Source organism: Falco cherrug, chromosome 4 (genome assembly GCF_023634085.1).
Source record: "Falco cherrug isolate bFalChe1 chromosome 4, bFalChe1.pri, whole genome shotgun sequence".
In the NCBI taxonomy this organism is placed as follows: domain Eukaryota; kingdom Metazoa; phylum Chordata; class Aves; order Falconiformes; family Falconidae; genus Falco; species Falco cherrug.
The window spans coordinates 53640421-53658172 of NC_073700.1; the positions used below are offsets into that span (position 1 = coordinate 53640421).

The following is a 17752-nucleotide window of genomic DNA, read 5'->3' on the forward strand; positions in this document are numbered from 1 at the left end:
CCAACGCGTGCAGGCCCCGGGAAGGCGTGTGTGCGCTGCAGCGCATCCAACGAGGCACACACGCATCCCCACGCATGCAGCGCTGCGGGCCATGTGCACGCGGCACAGCACCCATGCACCCATCCTGCAAGGCAGGCGCGCACCCCAGCACACGGCCGGGCGCGGAGCGGCGCTGCGCGGGCCGGGCGTGACGCCACTGCGGGTTTCTGCTCATTCTGCCAGGCGACAGGCTGCGCGGCGCGGATCAGCCCCCCCATCCCCGCCGCCGCACACGGTGCACAGTGTCCCCGGCCCCGCGCGCGCCCCGCCCCGCGCCGCATCCGGTCACGCGCCAGCTGGGAGGAGGGAGGCTGGCCGGGTGCGTGGCCAGGCGGGAGGGCACGCCCCGCTCCCTCGCGCACGCCTTCCCCGAGCGGCCGCTCCCTACCTCGGCCCCGCCCATTCCCCGCTCGGCTCCGCCCTCCCCCGGTGCCCTCCTCGGTTACCCGTGGTGCCGCGCGCGGGGCTGGCACTGACGTGGCCGCGGAGCGCCGCCATCTTGTGTGCCTGGGCGGAGAGCGGCCGAGAGGCGCAGGGGGGAGCCGGCTCCGAGCGGGACAGACCGAGGACAAGCCAGACCTACTGCCCGGGGCAGCAGCTCGACGCCGGTGGGTTCACCGACACCTTCGCCCTCCCTCCTTCCAGCCCCTTCCCCGCCGGCCCGCTCCCCCGCCCACACCCTGCGGGAGGCGGCGGCCCGCGGCCGGCTGTGAGGCGCCGAGGCCTTGTCGCTGAGGCGAGGAGGCGGCGTGCCCGGGGTGAGCGGGCCCGGTCGTTTCTTTCCAGCCGTCCTTCTCCCCCCACCGCCGCCCTGGTTCGGCGGCTGCCGGCGGAGGAGCGAGCCGCAGGCAGGCCGCAGCGCAGGCCTTGGGGAGCGCGGGCCTGGTAGCGTGGCAGCCCTGTCTGCACACACACACACCGCCTGTGGGGCAGGGTGGCTGGGCCGGGTTAGGGGGGTACCAGCCTTTTCGGGCCCTGCTGGGGAGGCGTGGGCACGGCGGGAGGGGGCACCGCTCCGGCTTCCCGACAGCTGCCCAGGGCCCGGCGCCGCTCCCCCTACCGGAGGCATTGGGCGGGATGGGCTTCTCCTCCCTCCGTTCCCCAACTCGCACATTCCGGCCTCAGCCCTGCCCGTGAACGGGTCGGAGGAGAGGCGTTTCCTCGTTTTCCTCCCCCCGAAAACCCTTATCGTAGCGGAGACCTAGTAGCCCCGTTGGGGAAATGGGGCTTGGATGAAACTCGTAGGAGAGGGGTTCTTTTCCTTTAAGCCGTCGGGTGCTGAGTAGGGCTTTCAACTAGTTGGACTGAGGCGGGTGGTGGTAAGGAGTTGAGCTTTAGCCTGGAGCAAACTGCGTTTGCCATCCATGGCTTGGGTTTGATGGTCTAACGAGATCAGTTTTCCTTGGCGTAGCAGCTCCCGGTGGTAGGATATTATATGCTGTCTGAAAATACTATATCTTGTCTCTGTGAGTAGTTAACATGATACTTCGGGCTGATAACCTCTGTCTGATAAAATGATAGGCCAGCTATGCGAACCTTTTCACGGAGGAGTCCATTTGCCCCAGTGCAGCATGACTAAAACTCTGCTGGGTCATAAAACTGCCTAAATGCTGTGTTTGACATTGACCTTGTTGCTTTGCTGCTAGGCTCTTGCCAAACCAAATTCCACAGGTTGATTAGAGTTGCATCCAGAGGTCTTGTTTTGAAATGTAGCTTTGTCAATAACTAAAATGCAAACTATTTATATAACACTTTGAACTTTGTTTTGCAAGCAGCAAGGCTAACAGCACCCCTTTGCAGGATATTCTATTAACCTTATTTTTCAGGCAAAGAAATTGAGTCAAAGTAAATTGTCCAAGGTCATTTAGCAGTATCGTTATTACTATTTTTGCTACTGATTTGGAGCGAGCACTTTGCTAGGAAAAAGGAACTGCAGCTGAACTAGAGGATTGCTACTTGGTTTTTGTTTATGGGTTTTGTAATCAAATCGTTGGTATAAGCACGCATAGCCTTACAGATATAGAAGGGGATACTCTGAAAGGAAAGTTTGTGGTCGGTATGATGCCACTGATTTCCTCTGTTAAAAACATCTGCAGTGCTGGAGAACCCTGTTGGACTGCTTTCCCTGTCGTAGTAATTACGTTGGGTGAAAGGGTGAGGAAACTCGCCTCACTTGAACCTCTTAAACTCAGTTGCTTTGCCAAGTTTATTGATGCTTCTACTGTGGTAGAGCTTCAGGAGTAAAAATGGCTCAAACAGATGTCGTCTCCACTCAGAACAGCCTTTGCTGCTGCTGTGGTCTGTGATATACGTAATAGTTGCTGGATCATGTTTAAAAGGCAAACACCTGAGCGTAAGTCGGTCCCCGGTGGTCTGAGGCATTTGCTGAATGTTGAGGATTGCCTAGTTGCGAAATACAGTTGGAATCTGAAAAGGGACTGGGCAGGAGCGGTGCATTTTCGCTCAGTGCGCATAGTTCCCTGTGTGTTAGTCATGCTGACTGAGTCGGGGGCAGGACTGGTCACAGCTTTTCAAGGCAAACAACATGTGTGTGGGAGTAGGGGGCTGGATTGTAGTCCTTATAATTGACCAAATTGTATTGTGCTCCGGTTACACCTGTTTGAAAGCCAGCTTTAAGCAGTAGCATTTCTACTTCTTGCTGAGGTATATTTATCAGATAAACTATTGATTACGTTAACTGCTGGAAGGAGGAAAAGCTCACAGCCCAAGATTCCAGCTGAATTTGCAGTGGTGAAGTTTAAAGAACCACTTTTCTTGAAAATTAAGTTTGCTTTAGAAGTAAGAGCTGCTGAGATGTGTAAAGAAGGACTTTCAAGCAATATTTTTTTTTAATGGATTTCAGCAGCTTTCAGAAGGATCTAGATTGCCTTACAGTGGATAAATTTGGTGAACACAAGTTAACTTTTTCTGGAAAGGAATAGTTCCGATTCTTTTTTTAGAAGTCTTTTGAAAGTTTGCTGCTGGAATGTTATAGAGCTTGTATTAGAGCTAGCACTGTCCTCAGCCATTATTCCCTTTCTTTAACTGATGAGTAAAGAAGTTTATAATCAGCTTCCTACTACAGCAGCTGTTTTTCTGTGTTATTCAGCATTTTTTTTCTTTCTGCTTGTGAGTATCCAATTTTATTTCTTGTTTCTAACACATGCAAACATTGAAGGACTATGGTGCTGCTTCTGCTGATACTTCAATTCTATTAAAACTCTCATGTCTAATATAGCTCTTTTTCATACACTGATCTTGTACCTAACAACTAGCTGCATAGGCTCTGCTTTGATGTTTCCCCAAACCCAATTTCATTACCCAAGCTCTCATGTGAGTTCTTGCCATTTCTACTATGAGTGTAAATGTTGACTTACTGCCCAGTTACTGGGAATGAATGACAGGTTATTTGGCTTAAAATTTAAGATTTTGAATTTGTGAATTGTTCAGTCTCAAAAAAACCCTGTGCAACACTTACCTGAAAAGAAATGCTTTGTAATAACCAGTTCTCACAGCAGTATACTGGCTGTTTAACAGGTGATTGTGAAGTTGCAGTCCAAACTTGGGTGTCACAACTGCATTGTCGGCACCACTTTATTTCCTGAGCAGCTACAGGCAGTTCGCAGGGAGGTGATGGATGTGCTTTATCTAAAAGCATGAACAGTGGTCTCCTTTACTTTTCCACCTGTCAACCTGTTCTTTAAATAAAATATTTTTCAGACCAGATATGTGTTTTTCCTCTATGTTAGCTTGCATGCAGTTGAGTTACATGTGCTAGTGTATAACTGCTTAAAACAGTTAGAGATTTTGCTGTGAAACAGAAGTACCTTGCTTCCTGTGCCCAAAGGTGAGAATAAGGGAGTAACTGATCTGGGTTTTGAGTGTCAGGTCAAGTAACTGCCCTCTTTGCTAGATGCTGACTTTTTTTTTTCTTCTGACCAGTATTTTAGTTGCTCTTGTGCCTGAGAAATAGGCATGACGCCAAAGGAAGTTTTCAGTCTTTTGCCCTTGTGATCTTGTAAGTGGAAATATTTTGTTTTCCTGCCACTCTGAGTCCAGTACTCTCAAGAGAATGTCACAGCATGTGGAAAATGCGCTATCTGGGTAATGTGTATAGACAGCAAGATGTTCAACCTACTTAAAGGTTGAACAGAGGTGCTGCATAACAAGCAGCTCTGTGTTGGGTTTTTTCACCCAGCTTCTCATTTGCGGTCGACTTGTCCTCAGTCTGTCTTGAACCATGCAGTGTGCATCTAGGTGCTCTTTAGTTGGTCACTGGAAGCCTTCAGTGGCGAAGTCCAACTACACCTCTTTAGATGCAAGTACAGTTATATATCTTTAACTTTGATTTCACATGAAGCTTCAATGCCAGTACCATTCCTCTAACTTCTAGCAAAAGACAAATAACAAGGTTATGATTGTTTAGGACACCATTTCCATCTCACACTTGGCAGAAGCACCCCCAGTGTGAAGTGGGGAAAATTATTGCAGTGGTGGGTTTTGATCTCCACAGTTAACACTCCCCTAGTTTTAATGGGTACAACTATACAGGAGTTGGGACTTACTGTTAATGAAGAGCTCTGAGAAGAGGTTCTTGAGGAGGCCTTTTATTACAAGGGTATATAAATCCAAGATAATCCCTGCGGTGAAGAAAGAACCTGGCCGCCTTGTTAGCTACTCTAACAAGTTTATGTCTAGTGATGTTAGTATGGTCTAAAGTCTCAGTTAATTCAAACGAAAATTATTTGAGTTAAATTCCAGTGTTAAGGCCCCAAAGTTAAAGGGCTTGAGTTGATAAGTAGTCGTCTTTCACTCAGGTTATCAGATGTGGAAGGCCAGTAAACAACTCCTAAAAATAGTTGAATGTAACTGTACTGAAATAGTTCTGTATTGGGCCACCCTGGCTATATATAAAGAAGTGTTTTGATCAGGAGTGTTTTTCGAAATTTGCTGTAACAGAACACTTTACTCTGTAAAGAAATTACTTCAAGTTCAAAACAATGCAGATGTACTTAACCGACTGTGCCTGCTGAGTGGTGATGTGACATACTGTGGTGATAGATTAATCCTAAATTTTAGCAGTGTTCTATTCTTGTTGAATCACTTCTCACATTCGCTTCTAAATAGTGCTTTATACTGTAAAGAACAGGCTGCCAAGTTAGATTTGCACTTTATTTGCCAGTTGTTCTTGTATGTAACACCAGTAACAGTTGTTGAACTTGATGGTGTTTGTGGTTTTTTTAAAGGCATTCTCACCTCTTGTTTACACACAGATTTGATCTTTTGTGTGAATATTTTGTTCTCTTGACGACTTAAAACCTTCTAAAATGCTATAAATTAGAAACATGATACAGGCTGACTGGTGGTATTGGACTGGATTTCAAATCAGTACTTCTGTTAAATAAAAAATTGATCAATTTTTGTTCTCCTGTGACTGATGCAACTAGTATATTAATAACAGGTTAGGAATTACGGGTTTGGGGTTTTCCTAATTGTGTTAGAGGTGGAGTTACTGCTTAGGCCAATGTCAAGTAGACTTTCCTTTAAATGAAAGTCAGTTGTCTTGATAAGCGCACCAGTTTTACTTGCCATAGGCATCTAAGCAAATAGAACAAGGTGCAGAAAGCCACTGGGAAGAAGCTTTTTGGTAAACATGCAACTGTTAGGGGTTTTAGCTTGTGCTTTAGCATTAGTATTTTGACTGATGATAGCAGTGTAATGCAGTATGTCATTGGTAGCGCCACCATGTTTCTGTCTCCTTGAAACGGGCATTTAAAACAAGATATGAACGCTCTAGGGAGATGTGATAGTTCCCAGAGACAACAGATGCCCTCTGTACCTCTCCATCCAGTGTGCTGTGCAGAGAAGGGGCAAAAAATTAAGCCTGTCTTGACTGATGTTAATTGCTGCTGGTATTTTTCAGCTATATAGAACAGATTGCCGAAATGATTGTGCCCAGCAAGTTTAGTTATGCCATTGAAAAGTTTTGAGCATTATTTTTTCACTGTGGGAGCCTTACGTGGTAAGTGCTGGTATGTAACAGTGAAATAAATGTATTTCTATACTGTGGGCATAATATGACTCAATAATGCATATGGCATTCTCAGTCTTAGCCTCTATGGGATCTTAGCCTTTTGTCTACTATGGGATGTGTAAAGGAATGGTGTAAACCTGAATGAAACAGTGGCATTTACCACAACTTGTGGCTCAGTGAAGTTTAAACACTATGTGGTCAGAAAGAATTTTTCCAGAGGTACGAAATTAAGGTTATGCAGAGATTTCAAGATGTAGCTATACTTTCTTTGATGTGCAGCATACCTTCTGGTCACACTTCTGTGGGATGGCTTGTTAACTAACAGCTCATGCAAGAAGTTTGGAGGTCAAGAAGTGTGTTTGACTTCTCAAGATAAGCAGCCTGAATGAAATGACATTAAAATGCATTAACGTACGGTTAAATATAAAATGCTGCAGAAGATTGTGTTCAATGATCTTTGGCCTTGAGATATTCCTCAGAGCTCTTACTCTAACCACCTACAATTAATAAAAGCAAATTCATGTTCTTACTCAAGGGCCATATTGCTTTAACAGACACTGTGCTGTCTGCAATTGCAGACATTCATTCATTTCTAACTCATTACATAGAACCTTTCTGAAAAAGGCTGCCTGTTCTCCTAATTGCTTATCTAAATGTATCACTTACTAGAAAACAGGCAGCTGAAAATACCTTGTTTCCTGAAACAAAACTATAGTCTTACCCAGTTGAATGTCCTTCTTGCTGTTTACCAGTGGCAAGTTATATCTTACCTGAACCTGCCTAACAGGTTTTTACTGCTGTGAGGATCTTGAGGTGGAGTAGACTACTGTAGGGCTGTGCTTCAGGGCTGCGATGGGCAGGGAGAAACAAGAGTCATACAGGCAGTTCAGTTTTGGGGTGATCTGGGTTTGTTGAAGGGGTGGTGAGCTTCCATTTCTAGAAGCTGAAGTCACGCTGTGGGAGCGTGCATGCTAAGTGCTGCAAAAATAGTCTGTGCTATTTATTCAAATTGTTCCATTTCATACACAGATCTTCCTACTTAGCCTGATAGATGCCCCTTTTGAAGACGTGCTGAAGTACTATGGGCAGTACTACAGCAAGCCATATTATTTTAAGTTTTCAGGCATTTTATTGAAGTTGTGCTTCTAAAATGATCAGTGCAGCCATTACTGAAAACATTTGGGTTGAGGAAAAGAAAAGGTTAAGCTTCAGTATAGAATATAGGCAATGTATTGGTAAGTCTTGATACAGATCGTGAATGTTGAAGATGCCTGAAAAGTGCTGGGATTGCTTGGTTAACCTAAAAGGGTCTTAAGCTTCCTCATATTTTCAGACTGTATGTTAGTTCTCGTGGTCCAACTAATGGACTGAAATGGGAATTAAAGTAAACAGATTCAGCTCTGAAGTACAGTGGAAGTAATCGCATGATCCCTCAGCTGAGTTGTATTAATGGGTGGCAGCAAAGTCCTGGGAAGCAGCTCTAAACTGTCCCAGCAGATTCTGCTGTTGTAGTGTCTGTGCTGCTTGACAGCAGGAATGGTCTGAAAAGCAGAGACCTGATGGCTGGTCACAGTTGTGATGATGATTTGGTTGAGGATTTTAATGATACCAAGGAAGGAAATTTAGGTGTCATTTGGGGTTTTATTTTTTGGTTTTGGGTTGTTCTGTTGGGTTTTTTTTAGATAATATAAGGGAATGAAATAATGGCAGGGGCAGTGTAGGGAGAGGAATATAATGTACCAAACCATGGGAGTAGGGTTTCTTTTTCTGTGGCAGGAGACAAATGTGATTCTAGCTGCAGGTCAGAGGATGGTCCTGCTGATGGTGAAGACAGAGACCCTGTCTTTTGCCTCAGCAGTATCAGAGTCACTGGGGAACCACAACAGCTTGTGGGAGTCCTGCAGATGGGTTTCTCCTAGTATTTTTCTTTTAGACAGCAATGATTCAGCTGCTTTCTAGTCAACACCTGGACATGCTTGTCTTGCAGGTGTGGGCTGTAAACTACATTTCACTGCCTATAAAAAAAAAATTAGGGCTTTCTGCAATGTCACCTACCCTGAACTACTGAATAAGTAACAGAAGTGGTTTGCATGGTAAGAATGTGGAAGAGAGTAAGAAGGAAATGGAGACCAAGTGCTTAAATGCATCTCAACTTACTGTCATTCATTTAAAAACAAAAAAGTAAAAATATGGAGGATCAGGGGTGGAGGGCAGACCTGACCGGAAAATAGCTGCCAGGAAAACAAGGATCTAATGGGGTTCGCTACTGTTAGCGCCAAGTGTAACTTGTTCAGCAGACTGCGACTTCTCCAGGGTGGGGAAGGATGTCGTGCACCTAAATGCTAAGATTTTGCTGTGTTACTTAATTACTGCTATTGATCCAAGCATTTAATAACCTGTTCTACTTTCAAATGTGCAGAAAGGAAAGAAATGCATTCTTCCGCAGGGCTTCTAAGGTCTTCTTGCTACGAAAGTTCTTACACTCATTTTGGAGGGTTACAAGAGCTCTGATGAAAGGTTCAACCCTGACTTGCTTTTCAGATGAAGTAGAAGATAGAGGTAGCAGGAGCAGCCAGACAAAGGAAAGCTTTGCAGCCTCCCTCCCCTCCAGCCCAGTAAGAGTTGCTGTTGTGGCCTGGGAAGTGAGATTTCCTGCTGTGTGAGTGATTTGGATAAATAGGAACTCTAGCAAAACTGTTTTCTCTACTTCCTAATTAACTTTCCTGTTTATACAGCTTTCGTATGTTCAAGTGGGAGTTGAATATTCATGGTCATGCTACAGAAATGTGAAGGAAATGGTGGAATAATGGAACTTTTAAACCTTCTGTTTGGTTTCAATTCACAAGCTGCTCTGTCAGGTTTATAGACAGGCTTAATTTTAAAGTTTTGGTAAAAATAAATTTATCTTTCACTCAAGTTACTTCAGCAAGTTGATGTGGTCACTGATGTCATTCAGGAACTCTGGAGTGGACTTTGAACTTCACTGTGGAGTTCCTTGTGTTAAGACATGTGACTTAGTTAATGTTACAGTGCTTAACTTCTGGGTTAAAAATTGTCTCCAGCAAAACTTCCTAAGAAGAGCAGAACTGCTTAGAGCTCTCGCACTGCTGAGTGAGGAAACCAGACTTCATACGTCCCTAGCATAGAGCTAAACAGAGTGGGACAAGATTTTTATTGTGGTGTGCTTTTTCAGTTCAAAGGTTGGTTTAATGGTCTTAAATAGATACTCTGTAAAGTCTGTTTCCATCGAGAATTTTGCTTCAAGCACACAGCTTCATCATGAAATACAGAATATCATAGAATCCCAGAATGGTTTGGGTTGGAAGGGATCATAAAGACCATCTAGTTCCAACCCCCTGCCACATGCAGGGCCCCCATCCCCCAGCCCCAGTGGCTCCCAGCCCCGTCCAGCCTGGCCTTGGGCACTGCCAGGGCTGGGGCACCCACAGCTGCTCTGGGCAGCCTGTGCCGGCGCCTCGCCGCCCTCACAGGGAAGGATTTCTCCCTCAGCTCTGATCTCCATCTGCCCTCTCTCAGCGCAAAGCCGTTCCCCCTTGTCCTGGCGCTGCAGGCCCTTGGGAAAAGCCCCTCCCCAGCTTCCTCGCCGGCCCCTTTGGCTGCTGGAAGGTGCTCCAGGGTCTCCAGGAGCCTTCCCTTCTCCGGGCTGAACAGCCCCAGCGCTCCCAGCCCGGCTGCACAGCAGAGGGGCTCCAGCCCTCTGAGTGTGTTCGTCGCCTCCGCTGGGCCTGCTCCAACAGGTCCGTGTCCTCCTTGTGCTGAGGACCCCAGAGCTGGATGCAGTATGCCAAGTAGGGACCATATATATCTTCAAAAGAAGATTCAAACTTCCTGTTGTACTTTATGTGGTGTGACTTGGTTTACAGGAGACCCATCCTTTGAATGTTACACACCTTGGATACATGTGCTTCTGTTGCTCTAAGCTTGTATTTTCAGTTGGGCTTGGTGTTGTCTTTTTAAACTGACATCCGAGAGCTTCTAGACAAAGCAGTGGTAGATGTGTGAACCGTCACTATCACCATGTAACATCCTCATCAACGCTTCACTGTAAAGCTTTCAGGCTGCTTTTTTCATGCCTTATGTGAACAGAATAATAGTGCTCTTGGGTTTTTTTTATACTTCTCTTGGTCTGGTTTTTAACTTGCTGTAAACTACATAGCAGTAAGTTTGGAAAGGGGGGAAACTTGTGGTGAGGTAGATGCTGTCCCAAGGGCACAGAGAGTGTCTGTTAGGGTTGGAGTGGAGAGGCAGTTCCTCCAGTTCCTCAACAGGAAGCTCCTGGTGATGTTAATCACTTCCAAGGGTCCAAGCAGAAATGTTTGCAGTGAAGGAAGAAGCATTCATTTCTAAACCTGCCTCTCAATGTGGCTATTAATTTTCTATAGTTAAATTTCAGTAAATGTGGTTCTGCTTCCTACAGAGGGTCTCCCTGCAACATTAATTACAGTAATACTGCTTTGTGTTTACGTTGTGTTTGCAGGCTGTTTCAACCTCAAATACCTCTCAGGGTTGAGAGGAAGGAAACTGTTTTGAGTAGGAGAGAATCCAACCTGTATTCTGAGCTTCCTTTGCAAAAGAAGGTCCAGCTATTGGTACGCTAAGCGGCAGAGAGATGAGCACACATCTAAAACTTTAACTGCAGGTTGATTAGAAAAATTACATTTTGTGGTTCACTTTTAGGCTGCAGATACTTTGTCCCCTGTTGTTATGGGATAATTTATCTGAAGTGGTCGGTTGCCTTGAAAGCAAACCATGAATTTTGCAAACAAAAGTTTGAGAACAGGGTTTAATACTGACATCTCTAAAAGGATATTTGAATGATATAAAGCACTCAAAGCAGTGTCATTTTTATGGACACCATTTTGGCATGACTGTTCATCTTTGTATTGCTGAAGTATGGGGAAAAATCATGTGTGGTGGTGGCTGGGGTGACTATAAAGGATTCATATTAACTGATAATTTGTTTGGTTGTTGATTATGCCGTGGTAACCGATGAGTGATACTGTGATCTTTCTCCTCTAGACTTCAGTGGCCAGTGAGAACATATCTCAAACATGGGAAATATTTTTGCTAACCTCTTCAAAGGCCTTTTTGGCAAAAAAGAAATGCGTATTCTAATGGTCGGTCTGGATGCTGCGGGAAAGACTACTATTTTGTACAAACTTAAACTTGGTGAAATAGTAACTACTATTCCTACTATAGGTAAGATTTTTTACACTTTCGTAACTGCTTGCTTTGAGATTTGGGTCTTATTGTTCATAGCAGTATCTTATCTCAGCAGTCACTCTGTTGATTTAAGTGACTTGACTCTCAGAACAAACAATTGATAAAACCATGGTATGAAGATGGCACAGCCAAATGTTCCAGCATGAGAGGAGATTATATGACTGTTGTTTTTTCACTCCATTCCTTCTCTTCAGTCACTTGTGGAACAAGCTTTTATGGGCCACAGAAGGGCAGTCCACACTCTTAAGCGTGTTGTGGTGTCAGGCAGATTAGACTGAGAAGCAGTGGGTGTCACATTTTTTGAGGATGACTGTGAGAATAGTGTGACCGGAGACATACCTTATTTGCAGTCCTTAAAGCCCAGGGGTTTTTTGATGCAACATAGTTTGCTCTGTATAAAATACTGCTGCTCAGGTAGCAATTACAGCTGCTGTTCATTAGTTTGATTGGGGTGGGAGCAGGAGTTCCAGAGAACCCATGTTTGGCTGCTTTGAGGGTTTCAGTGTAGATTCTGTATTTAAAGTGGATTTAAATTCTAAGATAACTTTTTTTAATGGTAACATTCTGAATATGACTTGGTCAATACAATAGGTCCAGGGCCAGCTATGTTTAACTGAGATTTTTGCCACAATTTCTGTTTTAGGTTTCAATGTGGAAACAGTAGAATACAAGAACATTAGCTTCACAGTCTGGGATGTAGGCGGTCAGGATAAGATCAGACCACTCTGGCGCCATTATTTTCAGAACACACAAGGTGAGTCCAAACACTTAAAATCACAGCTTTCCAGAATCTAAAAGGTTCTTTTTAATGTCCTTACTAAGTTGGGTTTTTTTTTTGCAAATGGACGGAGTGGGGTGGGGAATTACTGATTATTATTATAAAAGGATGTGTTTATATGCTGCTCTGGCTCTTCTGTTAAGCTAGTGCAGGTTCAAAGAGAGATGGGATGGGAAGAAATCTAGAAACCAGTCTTCCTTGTCCATCAGACTTGAAGTGAGATCAGAGTTTTGCTTTTCTTCTGTAAGCATCACAGCGCTCTGTCTTCACTTCAAAGCCAAGTCTTTACTACAAGCTCTAACAGCCCCATGAACTGAGAGTCTGTCATTTCTTCCACTGCTGTGCCTTTATAAATGCATGCATTTGAGTCCTGTCACAGGATTTCAAGAATTGCTACTCACTGGAAAATATCAAGTGGTTTGTGTAGATGAAGCACACAAGTTCCTAAAACACGAATGCAAACTAACACTCGCTTTCAGCAAGAACAGACTTTCTTTCAATCATGAGATGACAGTAATAATTCAGTATATATCAGAAAAATACCATTTCCTTGTTTTGCATTATTTTCTCTTTAATGCTTAGTTCTGACCTCCATAGGTATTTATCATTTGTAAATAACTTCTGGTGTATGCTTATTTTGATTGTTTGCTTATTTTTAGGTCTGATTTTTGTGGTTGACAGCAATGACAGAGAACGAGTGAATGAGGCCAGAGAAGAGCTTATGAGAATGTTGGCAGAAGATGAGCTTAGAGATGCTGTTTTACTAGTGTTTGCTAACAAACAGGTATGTCCAAGATAGGTGTCTTTCTGTAAGAACTTTTGAAAACTTACAACATATTTGTGAGTGCTAGATACTGAACTTGACATTCATGTTTTCAGTGTAATAATAGATAAGATCACAGTAAATGTCCAGAGTTATTGAGGACAACAAACCCATAGATTAAATTAGCCTGTTCTCATCTGAAAGGAGCATCCTTCTAAATAGTCTTGGCTAATAGAAATCCTTGTATTTTCAGTTTTAAGGAAGAATTCTACCAGCTTGATTTTTAAATTTTTTTTAAGGTTCGCTTGGCTCAAGTATGGCACCCTGCCCAAGCTTCCTCCAAACAGAGAGGAAGGCAAGAAGAATGCCAGAACCTCCCTGAATTCTTCAGTTGGAGTGTTTGAAGGCACTGCTGGTGTTGGTGAAAGCACTGGGCTGACTTTTAATGTACTTGTATTGCCTCTAGGCCCAGCTGATAGTTCTGCCTTTTATTGCTTGTAAAGGCCTTGGCAGCTTAAACCCAAATGTTGAGGGTCTTAACTATGACTTGTGAATTTACAGAAGGATTGGCATCCTGCTTTGTCAATTGCACAGGCTCTATTGGGAAGGGTAAAGAAGCTGTAAGTCTTGTCTAGGAACAGGAAAGGTAGACTATAAACAGAAGCAGTACTAAGCCAAGTACTGCTTTGTGACAAAAGTTGATCTTAAATCGTAACTGCAGTTGCAGAAAAACATTTCCTGAGTGGAAAGTGAATGAAACAGACCTTGAATTGTAAGCAGTTTGGGGTCAACATGGAGGTGCTTGATGACTTGATCCAAATGTCAGCTGCCTGGCTTCTGCTTTCTGAAGAGGAATATTCCATAATACGTGCTTTTTGATCGTGTTGTTAAATCTTTGAGACTTTGTCAGTTTAGGGAAAATAGCTTGAATATAGAAGTAATCCAGTGAGTTTTCCTGAGAGAAGTTCTAAGAGCTTTTGACTTTCTTTTAATGGTTTTAAAGCTGATGATCAAAAACTGTTTAGGGAGGCAGGCATTTCTTGTCAGCAACTGGGGGAGAAAATGACTCTTCTTCCTTCCCTCAGGACCTGCCGAATGCGATGAATGCAGCAGAAATCACAGACAAACTTGGACTGCATTCTCTTCGTCACAGGAACTGGTATATCCAGGCAACCTGTGCCACTAGTGGAGATGGTCTCTATGAAGGACTGGACTGGTTGTCCAATCAGCTCCGAAACCAGAAATGAAACCATAAACCTTCCTCTTCCCTCTTTTTCCACCCCTCCCTCTTATTTCCTCCTATTCGCCCTTCGCTTTACTCTAATGTGGCAAACTGTGCTACTTTGTGGTATTGAGTGCCGGAAGCTGTTTTCATTTCTTTTGTCACAGTATATATTGCATCATGCTGTAAATGTGGCAAATACAAGCCTGAAAACAGTTAGGTTTCTTATTTAATGTAAATAGTTTTTGTTTCCAATGAGGCAGTTTCTGGTACTCCTATGCAATATTACTCAGCTTTTTTATTGTAAAGAATCAACTCACTGTTAGTACTTGGGAGGGATTTAAGTGGGTTAACATAAGGGTTGCCAGTGGTCCTTGTGCAGTAGAGCTGAATACTATCTCAGTTGGGTTGTGAGATCTGTGAGATCCATTTTGGCGGTTGGTTTTTAACCTGAATTCTGTATTTTTTTAAATAGTCAAGGAAAAGTAAAAACACTTCAACATACAAACGTTTGACATAGCTTCTGCTGTTCTAGTTCTAATGTGGTGATTTTTGATTCTTTTGAAATGCTGAAGCAATGATCGACACTCAATTAGCTTCATCCGGTTAAAAAACAGGTCACAGCTAATAGATCTCTGGCTCTTTCTGTAGCTCATAGTATGTGCTCATATTTGTTCATACTTGTTAAAAGGTTTGTCGGACCTGGTTTAGATGAGCTTGCAGACTCATGCTAAACATCTGACTTTTGGTTCAGGTGAGATTTATTGCTTCCATTGAACTTGAATAATTTCCAGAAGTTTAGCCTGTCGTATTTGTCAAAAGTGTTTTGTACTTTTCTTGTGTGTAAACCACTCCAGAAGGCAAACTTTTCCACAGAAAGCACAGCCTGTACTAGACCTAAGCTCTATAGGCAGAAAGTACTGTACTTTAACGTAAGAATTGCCATGAAAAACACCAAACATCTATGTATAGTGTCTAGGAAAAAAAAGCATGAGAGTTTGGAGAGTCATTCCACTCTAGAAGTATTCAATCCCATTTTGGAACAATCCCATATCTGTATATGTGTGAAAACCCTTGGCATCCCTCATACTGCAAGGTTCAGATTTGCCATCAGAAAAAAAGACCTCTTTACTTTTCTTTTGTATTTTGATAAACACTGAAGAAGCTGGAGCTGTTAAACTTTAACTTGAGGAACTATCAGAACTGGTTTATTTAGTGTTGTGGAAACCTTTATTGCTTTCAATACACAATTAGTAATCAACTGTTTTGTATACTTGTTTTCAGTTTTCATTTCGACAAACAAGCACTGTAATTAAAGCTATTAGAATAAAATCTCTTAACTATTTCATGTTTTTTATGCCTTGCTGTTCATTTGATCATCTTGGCAGAATCATAAAGAAATACTTGTTGAATAAAAAGTTTCATGAAACTTGCACTGGTATCATGTTGTTTTGTATCATCTTTGTTACAGTACCGTGTCCTTAGATGAACACAAATCCAAGCAGGATTTTGCCACATGACAATTTCAGGACATCGCCTGTATTTTCCAAATAATGTGTGGTCCCTAGCTGGACTGCTGTGGTGAGGAGGTGGGCAGCAGTTCTTCGGTGCTGTTGGCCGGGGGTAGTTGGCTTCTGCTGCAGTCCCTTCATTGCCTCAGGGGCATCTGTTGAACTTCTTGAGTAGTCCCATCACTTCCCAGAACAGATTGCTTTACCTGCTGATCCCACTTGATAATAGGATTGGTGGACTAGCAGTTTTGGAGGGGGGTGGGGTGGGTGGGGAATGGAAGTCTGCCTTCCTAAACATTTTGTTTTGCGTTTATTCTGTTCTGCAGTCCTCTCTGGACCTGGCACAGAGCTCCTCCCAGCTGATCACCCTGCCTTCCCCTGTCAGCTACAGCTTCTCTTCACTGAAGGGCACGCTTGGGCTGCTGGCCAACTACTTGGCTGCTTTCCTGGCCGGAGTTGCAGCAGATTCCCCATTACACAGGCTGGAAAACTGTCAGATGAAAGGTGCATTGTGCAGGTTAGAGAGCGATCTCCCTGGTGCGGAAACCTGGGGCTTCGGATGGGTATCAGAGGGGGACGGTGGCTGTGCCAGGAGGAGACAGGCTGTTAACCTGGCATCTGCTTTCTTGGTGTCAAATGAGAGCTGGCCTGTTGGATGATCTCATGATCTCTGTTCAACAGATTACACTTCTCTTCGCTCCCCAGGTTTTTGTTTCCTCTCGGAATCCTTCAAGCAACATGGCAGCTGCTTAACGTGTGCGCACAGGCCAGCCCTCGGGCCGAGCCTCAGCGCATGAAGCTGTCTCTGCCCTTCTGTCTTCAGCTGCGACAGCTGCAGGGGGCTCAGCTTTTTCCAGGATTCCCAGCAAGGGCTGCCTGAGCCCCGTGTCTGTCGTTGGCGCTTGTCTCTGTAGTAGAGGGTAAAGAGTATTGAGCAAACAGGGGGATTACAAAACTCCTGTAAGTCAGGTTATTCTTGCCTTGAATTTCAAGCTCTGAATCAGGATGTGTGTGTGCCTAATAGGGCAGGACATCTATTTATTCCTGTTCTGGGTGGGAATTGAAGGGCCAGCTCTTCTGCTGGAGTCGCTTTGTGCCACTGAAATAAGCAGAGCCCCCCACTCATCTTTTGTCCCCCACCCCTAAAAAGGTGGAAGATCTGTGGTGACACGGCACCCTGACCCCAGTGGCAGCAGAGATGCTCCTCTGAAGCAAAACCTGGTTTTTACCTGAGGCGTGTCGGCACAGTGTCCAGCTGCACTGCAGATCCAGCTCCTCTGCACAGAATTTGCTGCTGGCCAGGGCTGGAAGGAGGAGAAGATGGGGAGTGTGCTGATGTTATCTGAGATCAGCATGCGTCTGCTGGGGCGGCACAGGCTTTGCTCTGTTCTGGGCTCTGCCAGGCCCCCGGGGATTTTAGCCACACATCCAGCGGGCAGAAGGCAGCTTGGGCCTGGGAGAAGGGGTGAGCAGAAGCACTCGCTCCTTTCGGCTGGGCCAAATGCTGCAGCTGGCATGGTTCTTCCTCAGTTCACTCAGGAACTGGTGCAGCAGCTCGGTGGTGAGGTAGCTGGGGTGGGTTGGGGCCAGGCTCCTTCACCCCCACTCAGCTCATTTTTATCTCGTCTGTATTTCTCAGACTTGCTCAGATGGCAGTTCTGAGTATGAAATAGGCACAGGCACCCCCTTCAGACAGCGCGGGGGGTAGGACCTGCTGCCCGGTTCCTCCGTGTGGGGTCACAAGTGGGGGCTGAAGGAGAGGATGCAGCCAGTGTGACACAGACCACTGGGGGGGTTAATCGCTGGCCCTCCCTGTGCTCATTCACAAGCTGGGGGGACAAACCCGGAGCCCTCTCTGTCCCCCCCTTATCCCCATGAGCTGTGCTGCTCCATCCATCCTGTGTTCCTGGGGTGGGTGAAGCTCCTGTGGTCCCGTGAATGGTTTCACAGGGCTTGTGGAAAGCAAGGGGAGGAGAGGCTGAGCTGTGGGGTCGGGGAGGTGGCTCACAGCGTGAAGCATGGCTGTGCAGCCAGGCGGTAAATGGGGGGTGAATTCTTTGCAGGTCCAGGAGCAGAGAACAGAGGCACAGCCTTCCCGGGAGGCAAGGGCAAAGCTGGGGAGGGGCAGCTCTCCAGGCCAGGCTGAACCATGCCAGGACAG

The 17752-nt window shown here is 45.0% G+C and overlaps 1 protein-coding gene across 2 annotated transcripts; it reads left to right on the forward strand.

Moving 5' to 3' along the window:
• Positions 1-508: 508 nt before the first annotated feature.
• Positions 509-15513, forward strand: ARF1 (ADP ribosylation factor 1). Of its 2 annotated transcripts, none has more exons than XM_055710127.1 (5): positions 509-647; positions 11114-11293; positions 11961-12071; positions 12755-12879; positions 13944-15513. In XM_055710127.1, exons 2-5 carry the CDS (start codon positions 11146-11148, stop codon positions 14103-14105), a joined length of 546 nt encoding a protein of 181 aa, XP_055566102.1. In that variant the 5' UTR covers positions 509-647; positions 11114-11145; the 3' UTR covers positions 14106-15513. The 2 variants fall into 2 exon arrangements, with proteins under 2 accessions (XP_055566102.1, XP_005442382.1); XM_005442325.4 differs by lacking the exon at positions 509-647 and adding an exon at positions 8640-8732.
• The last annotated feature ends 2239 nt before the right edge of the window (positions 15514-17752 follow it).

Coding starts and splice junctions, on each gene's coding strand:
- ARF1 (XM_055710127.1), top strand. CDS start 11,146: ATGGGAAATATTTTTGCTAACCTCTTCAAAGGCCTTTTTGGCAAAAAA. Junction 11,294..11,960: donor AACTACTATTCCTACTATAG/GTAAGATTTTTT, acceptor TTTCTGTTTTAG/GTTTCAATGTGGAAACAGTA. Junction 12,880..13,943: donor TAGTGTTTGCTAACAAACAG/GTATGTCCAAGA, acceptor TCCTTCCCTCAG/GACCTGCCGAATGCGATGAA.